Source organism: Callospermophilus lateralis, chromosome 8, assembly GCF_048772815.1.
Source record: "Callospermophilus lateralis isolate mCalLat2 chromosome 8, mCalLat2.hap1, whole genome shotgun sequence".
Classification (NCBI taxonomy): domain Eukaryota; kingdom Metazoa; phylum Chordata; class Mammalia; order Rodentia; family Sciuridae; genus Callospermophilus; species Callospermophilus lateralis.
The window spans coordinates 107,683,280-107,690,716 of NC_135312.1; the positions used below are offsets into that span (position 1 = coordinate 107,683,280).

Consider the following 7,437-nt stretch of genomic DNA (forward strand, 5'->3'; position numbering starts at 1 on the left):
ACAAAGATTTTGACAGAAATATCACAGTATAAAAAACTGAGATATGCCCATAAAATCTTTAATTTTCCTCCCTTTGAATGTGAGCTGGACTTATAGAATAGTTTCTAGCAAGAAAGAATACTAAAAGAGAAAAACATCACCTTTACAGTAGAGAAATATGACTTTAACCAAGTGATCAAGTTTAAATATCACCAGCAAGACCTACTGGTATCATACATCAATATGCTGTAATGAAAAGGATTCTTCACTTCTATAAAATACACGCTCAAAATCTTTAATCTCTTTGTAATCAAGATAAATCACAAGACAAACTCAGATTGAGAGACATTCTACAAAATACCTGACAAATATACATAAAAGTCTCAAGGTCATGAAAGATAAGAATTAATATAGGAACTGTCACAATTAAGTAGACCAAGTAAAAGCAAGGTGGTACTCTGGATTGAATACTGGAACAGAAAAAGGAAATCTGAATAAAGTTTGTAGTTAATTAGTAGTATTTCATTAATGTTAATTTCTCAGTTTTGATAATTATTCTATGGTTATGTAAGACATTAAGCTTAGCAAAGGGTATATGGGAACTCTGTATTATCTTAGCAACTCATCTAAGTTAAAAATTATTTTGAAATAAAAAGTTAAAAAAGATTATGGTAGTATAAAAATTAACTCAAAAAGAAGTTCAAAGACTGAAATATAAGAGTTAAAACTATAAAATATTGGTGTAAATCATTGATATGACAACCAAAAGCACAAACAAAAGAAAAAAATAATTAAACTGCATTTCATCAAAATGAAAAACTTTTGTGCTTCTAAGGATACCATTAAGAAAGTGAAAAGTGGCCTGGGTTGTGGCTGTGGTAGAGCACTTGCCTAGCATGTGTGAGGTACTAGATTTGATCTTCAGCACCACATTAAAAATAATAAATAAAGTTATTATGCCCATCTATATCTAAAAATATTTTTTAAAAAAGAAAACAAAAAGATAATCCATACAAGAGAAAGCATAATTGTAAATCATATATGTGATAAGAGACTTGCATCTAGGATATCTTCAGTCTATACAAAGAGATCTTATATCTAATAACAAAAAGACACATAAACCAATTAAAAAGTGGGCAAAGGATTTGAATAGATGTTTTCCCAAAGAAACACATTAAAAGATGCTCAACATCATTGAACATAGGGAAATGCAAATCAAAACCACGAAATACCACTTTACATCCACTAGGATGGTTATATTCAAGAAGACAGTACTGGCAAGGATGTGGAAATATTGAAAACCTCATATACTGCTAGTGGGAATATAAAATGGTACAACTTTTTGGGAAACATGTTAAACAGGGTTTTCAAAGATAAATGAAAACATGTCCACACAAAAACTTGTACATAAATGTTTATAGCCACAAAGTGGAAAAAACCCAAATGTAAACTAGTAAATGGATAGTGATGTACTCATACAATTAAATAATACTCAGCAATAAAAACGAAAAATTGATAGTACTGATAGATGCTACAACATGGATAAGCCTTGTGAATAACATTGCAAAATGGAAGAAGCCAGCCACAAAAATACAAAAGTGAAGTCTATCTCCTCAGTGTTTGAATTTATTAATAGCAATGATGTTTTTAGCAAGTTACTTCTCCTTATCCATTTACTAAAAGGTTTATAGTCAATCTTTGTTTTCTAAATACTATGAAGGATCTAGAATATGTCTTACACAAAGCAAGTTTTAAATACCTATTTGTTAACTGGATAGGTGCCTTCCTAGTTAACAACTGTTATAGAGAAGCCTGCAAATCTCTGTTTAATTTCTGGTATAATAACAATAAGGCCTTTCCTAATTTTAAAGTGTCACTACTATGAAGCATCTATCTACAAATGAATAAACTTCTAAAAATGTGTTGTAAACAGTAAATAGCAAAGATCAACAAAATAATTTCAGTGGATTTGGACTGAATAATTTACTGTTTTGTGGACATACTGATGGCTAAGAATTTTATCCTTTCATCACTTTATGAGATATATGAGGCAGCTACAATCCCCATTTACAGAAGATACAAATAAATTCAAACGCAATCTCAATTTTAACAGTCTGTCAAGTTATGAGACTATTAATCAACTTGAAATTATCTCTGAAGTCACTGAATTTGAGGCAGTGGTAAAACTGTTTTCTTTCTTTCCAATTAACTGAAGATGACATGTTTAAATAAAGATCAGCCTGGCAAACGCTAATTATTTTTATTTAGTACCCAATTGCAAGGTGAATGTATCCTCCCCACCTCCATGTACTGGGGATTAAAATCAAGGGTGTTCTACTACCAAGCTACATCCCCAGTCCTGATTTCTTCCAGGGGATCTAAAAAAAAAAAAAAAAAAAAAAAAGTCACAGCCTTTTCTGAAAACAAATGAAATCTCTTACTTTAGAGATTTCAACAGTTAGGCCCTGTGAATTTTGGTAAAGAAGTCACAAAGTCCACTGAACCCATAACACCATCATATCACTCACACTGATTTGGACAATGCTGAACACTGGAGTTCCAACTCTTTGCTCACACTAGTGCTAACACCAGGTTAGGAAAATGGCAATGAGTAAGTATTTAAAGAAAAAAAGAGTTACTGGGCCAAGACTGAATGCACCTAAATTAGGCTGTAGAGTAGATAGCATCTGACATTACCAATGGTCAACAAAACAAAGAATATCCATGCATTAGGTGCACAGTAGATTCATGGGTAACAGAAACTTTATAAAGGGACCAAATTTAACAAAATTCTACTTTCATGAAATTTAATACGAACATCTTGAATTTTAAACATTTATTCTTGTTTAAGGATTATTCTATAAACAAAACTTCGTTTAAAATATATAGCAAGTTTTAACTTGGAATTTAAGGTCTTCTAAACTTTGTTTGAATTAAAAAAATACATATTGTTTTAAAGTAAAACTTTATAAAAACGTGTAACAGCGTCAAGGTGCACCCATAATGATAAGCCTCTAGTTAATTTTAGATAATGCAGAAAAATTCCTAACTCCAGATATAATTTGTGACTTGGGCAGCATATGAATGTTAATCACGATGTGACAGATCAGACTTCAAATTCTTAAGACTGGACTAGGATGACTGCAAGACGAGTCAGCTCAGGACCAAGAAGAAAAACTGTACAAATATTATTTTTTCCCACTCTTAACAAGGCAACATATAGCACCTGAGCTTCGGTATGTGCATTAGGACCAAGATTTGGGAACACTCAATTCAGAAGTCCACTGAGGGGGCCGTGTTGACAACTTTCCTCTGCCCATGACCTTTAACCTAGTTATGAATTCTTCCAATTGTGGCAACCCCAAGGGGAGAAAGCCAGGGTCCATTTCCAGAGGCAGACAGCGTCGACCTTTGCCCCAGTCTAGCCTGAGAAAAAAGACGAGAGGTGGGATGGGAGGGGTGTCTACAGTCCCGAGGCGTGGGCTAGTCTGTTTCGCCCAAACTCCTTCACCTTCCTCCACTGGTCCCCACCAGGAGTTCCGTCTCACCCGGGCAGTACAGCTTGGCTAGCCGCACCAACATGTTCAAAATAATCAGGACTTTCTCCGTCGGACACCACGGAAGAACTTGTCTGAGGCTCGCGGAGGGCGCTGGACCTCTATGCCACGGGGGGCGCCATCACCTGCCAGGTTACACCTACTCTCCAGCTAAAGTTTGCCTTTCGGATCCACCGACCGCCCTTGCTTCGCGGCGTCCCCGCCTCCCTCCCTCTCTGCGCGGGCGCCACGCATGACGCGACAGCAAAAACAGGTTTCCGGGTCAAGTAGCAAAAGAGAAAGAGACTTCAAGTCCCAGGCGCCCTGCGGCTTCAGGTTGAGGATTGAGCCTGCGCTTCCTCCTGTCCCACGCACCAGTAGGCCAAAGGCCTAGCTCCAAGGCCGAACTGGGGCGGGAGAGTCGCGCAAGGTACCCCGAAAACGCATGCGCACGAGCAGTAAGAGGCAGCAAGAGTCGGGAGACGCGCACAGCACCCTGGGAGTTGTAGTCTTCTGCCCCGACAGAACTGGAGGCCCAACTGGAGGTTTGCGCAGGAGCGGTGAGCCGCTCAAGGTGACTTGACTGACGTCTGATTGGCTGTCGCGAAAAACGAAAAGTCTTTGTGGTCTTGGACTGAGATCCACGAGAGGACGGGGCGGGACTTCGGGGGGGAGAGGCGGAGCCTCTGGGCTTTGGGCGCGAGCGATTGAAAGACTGTTGGTGTCGGTTCTGCTGTTTAGGTCCGGCTCTGCGGTCCTAACCTTTTCCCATGGCTGACCCTGAGGAGTTTCGTGTTTCTTCGCCTCCCCCACCGCCTCCCTCCTCTCCTTCTTCTTCCGATGTTTCTTCAGCATCTTCCCCCGGTGTTCCAATGAGTTTGGGCTGGCGGGATTCGAGCAGGAACAGTGGCCGAACCGTGGATCCGCTGGAGGAAGTGGAGCTGCAGATAGGAGATGTGAGTGTCGCGTTGCTCTACAAGTCTGGGACCGCGTCCCCTTTGGGGATTCTCTTAAGATGGACCCTACCGAGCCCGGGAGACGGAGGGAGCCGGGCCCAGCCCTACACCAGCTCCAACATCCGAAGGGTGGGCAATGTCAACGGCTAAAGTGCCAGCCCATACAGAAATTCTGCCTTTAGATTTCCAGTCGAGCAATTAAGGAGCTGTCTCTCCACCGCCCCACCCCTGTTGTCTTTTTGCTTCGACTTCTGGTTTCAATCATCTGCTGTAACCCGAAACCATGCATCTCATCTGCGCTTGTTGGTGCCAGATCTTTGTGCCCGCTCTTCTTCCACTTTTAAATGCGCGATCCGGTAGCCTTGCTGCCTGTTGGTGATTTGGACCCAGCTGTGATTTCTTTCTGAGGGACTTAGAGTCCGCTGTTCTAGTTGGCCATCTGCCCAGAGCCAGCTGGTAATGCTATTGTCTCCCAGGCTTGCTTTGCGCTGGACCCATCTGGGAGGGCTTAGTCACAGCCCCTGACGTCTCTGTCGGTTTCTTTAACTGTTTAGTACAGGACTTCTCCCTATGAATGCTAGAATGCATAGTCTGGAAGATTTCTATTAAATCTCCGACTTTCAGAAACTAGCACCTAGCCTCCCAACCTTATCACATATACCATTGGAGCCCAGTGGTGGGGGTCACAAATTCTGTATTTATGGACGCTTGAGTGGGGCAAGTGGAGTGAAGTTTGTAATGCATGACCTTACTGGGGTAACTTGTGGAATAGACCTTCCTGTGCACATTGGAAACTAGGGACTGAACTCGACAAATTCTTTTCTTTTCCTTCCTTCCTTCTTTCTGTCTCTTTCTCTCTCTCCCTCCCTACTTCCTCCCCCCTCCCCTCCCCTCCTCTTCTTTTTCTTCTTCTTCTTCTTCTTCTTCTTCTTCTTCTTCTTCTTCTTCTTCTTCTTCTTCTTCTCTCTCTCTCTCTCTCTCTCTCTCTCTCTCGATGAATCAGGATCTATTTTTACAGAATAAGACTGGTTACAAGTAAATATGTAAAATTAATTCCTGGTGTGTTATCTGGGAACAGTGTTTGCTTAGGTTCCCTGAAAGAGTTAGCATTTTAATTTGAAAATCTATTACTTTTAAAGAAAATAATTTGGGCATTGGGTTTAAAGTATTGAGCGAATTTAACTTAGACTATAAAATGAGATGAGAATTTTAAAAATAAACTTTTTTTTTTTTTTTTTTTAATTTCAGGCAGCTTTTTCTCTAACCAAACTTCTCGAAGCCACATCTGCAGTATCAGCTCAAGTGGAAGAGCTTGCCCTTAAATGTACAGAAAATGCACGTTTCCTTAAAACCTGGCGGGACCTCCTGAAAGAAGGCTATGATTCTTTGAAACCTGACAACTGATTTGGCCTGCTTAGCTGTTCTAGCAATGGACTGTGTAACATATTTCTTAACATACGATTTTTGCACATGTACTGCATACATAGGATGATCTCTTTCCAGCAGTTCTGTATACTCAACAGAACTTTTTCTTGACTTTTATGAAAGCAGAATACTGATATTTTTGATGCAGACCAATATTTGTTTATTCTTAAATACTTTCTGCCATCTAAACTTTTGTAGAATCCTTTATGGAAGTTAATTCCATCAGTAGATAATTAATGTTAATAGTGCCACAGGGCTACCAGTAGCATACTACACAGAACATTATTTAAAAGAAGATGCAAGAATAGTAGAATTTGAAGTTGAGCTTCAATTTATGGCCCAAAGGAGGTAACTAAGGTTTCTAATGATGAATCCACCTCCATTAGGGTAAATTCTCCAAAACCAGTGACTAAGTCTTGCTTTTATATCCTCAGCACCTGAAACAGTGTCACACAATACTTGCTAAATGCTTGTTGAATAAAAGACTTGAGAAACATAACTAATAGCTTTTTTTCCTTCATGTTTTTAGCATGAAGACTGTAATTGTTTTTAAAAAATGTATGAATCTGAACTTCATTGACTTGAAGGAAAACATTCTGTTTTTTAAATGGGGATTTGTACTTTGATGATAGTTTCTTAAGATATAATTTTTTTTTGCCTTTCTAAGATGCTTTTTAAAAAAGGATGTCTGAAATGAAAACACGTCTAGAAAGAATGCATGTTTTTGCCCTATTTGTGGTTAATTGCTTTTATCGTTAATATTTCTTGTATTTTACATTTTGAATATTTGAGTACTATCTTAAAAATACCTTATCAAATTTTTGACTCAGTACTATTATTGAGTTGCAAGTTACTTACATAATAATTCTAAAGAAATTGCTCTGTTTCCAGTATATTAAATTTAAATGAAGTAATTGTTTTCATATTATTTGATCTCAGTGACAATGTTCTATTTTATGTGTCTTGTATCTTATATTGCTTTTTGGTGGTTTGTGTCGTGTGTCAACAACTAAGCTAGCTCTAATGCTCTACTATATATAATTTTTAAACATATTTGATGTGGCATCTTAATTCTTTGTAGATATGGAGATGTGTACAGAAATATATTCTTAAAGCCCCTTAGTGGGGGTGATCGCAAGGGGACATATGGATGGGCAAAGAATAGTTTTGTTTAGCATATTAGGTCATAGTTCTTGATTAATTATTTTAGTTAAAGATCACACATGTTGTGTGATTTTTATACCAAAGAGATGCTTACTTCAGTGTTATAAAAATATTTTTCTTATATATTCTGAAAGTTGCAATTTTTAAAATGTATAAAAATAAACTTATTAAAAGCAAATATTGTTTCCATTTCTTTGGGCTTATTATTTTAAAGTTTTTGATATATTGCAAATAGGACAAATGATCGATTTAAAGAATCAGTGTATTCCAGGTTAGGGTTGTATATCAGTGATAGAACACCTGCCTCTCAGGAGTGAGGCACTGAGTTCGATCCTCAGCACCACATAAAAATAAATAAAAATAAAAATATTTTGTCC

At 38.2% G+C, this 7,437-nt stretch overlaps 2 protein-coding genes across 4 annotated transcripts in view; one reads left to right on the top strand and one right to left on the bottom strand.

Moving 5' to 3' along the window:
- Etfdh (electron transfer flavoprotein dehydrogenase) overlaps positions 1-3,872 on the bottom strand; it is a 25,261-nt gene extending 21,389 nt beyond the window's left edge. Inside the window, exon 1 of the mRNA XM_076865068.2 lies at positions 3,528-3,872. Coding sequence (XP_076721183.1) covers positions 3,528-3,561 — 34 coding nt within the window. The 5' untranslated portion in view covers positions 3,562-3,872. The remainder of the gene's footprint in view (positions 1-3,527) is intronic.
- C8H4orf46 (chromosome 8 C4orf46 homolog) lies at positions 3,423-7,228 on the top strand. 3 transcript variants are annotated; one of them, XM_076865071.2, is made up of 3 exons: positions 3,423-4,089; positions 4,257-4,471; positions 5,720-7,228. In XM_076865071.2, exons 2-3 carry the CDS (start codon positions 4,286-4,288, stop codon positions 5,873-5,875), a joined length of 342 nt encoding a protein of 113 aa, XP_076721186.1. In that variant the 5' UTR covers positions 3,423-4,089; positions 4,257-4,285; the 3' UTR covers positions 5,876-7,228. The 3 variants fall into 3 exon arrangements, with proteins under 3 accessions (XP_076721186.1, XP_076721187.1, XP_076721185.1); XM_076865072.2 differs by having other exon boundaries at positions 3,423-4,075; XM_076865070.2 differs by lacking the exon at positions 3,423-4,089 and having other exon boundaries at positions 4,131-4,471.
- The last annotated feature ends 209 nt before the right edge of the window (positions 7,229-7,437 follow it).

Bases quoted from the DNA above. Each gene is read 5' to 3' on its own strand.
- C8H4orf46 (XM_076865071.2), top strand. From the start codon at position 4,286: ATGGCTGACCCTGAGGAGTTTCGTGTTTCTTCGCCTCCCCCACCGCCT. The intron at 4,472-5,719 runs GTGAGTGTCGCG...TTTTAATTTCAG, and splicing joins TGGAGCTGCAGATAGGAGAT to GCAGCTTTTTCTCTAACCAA.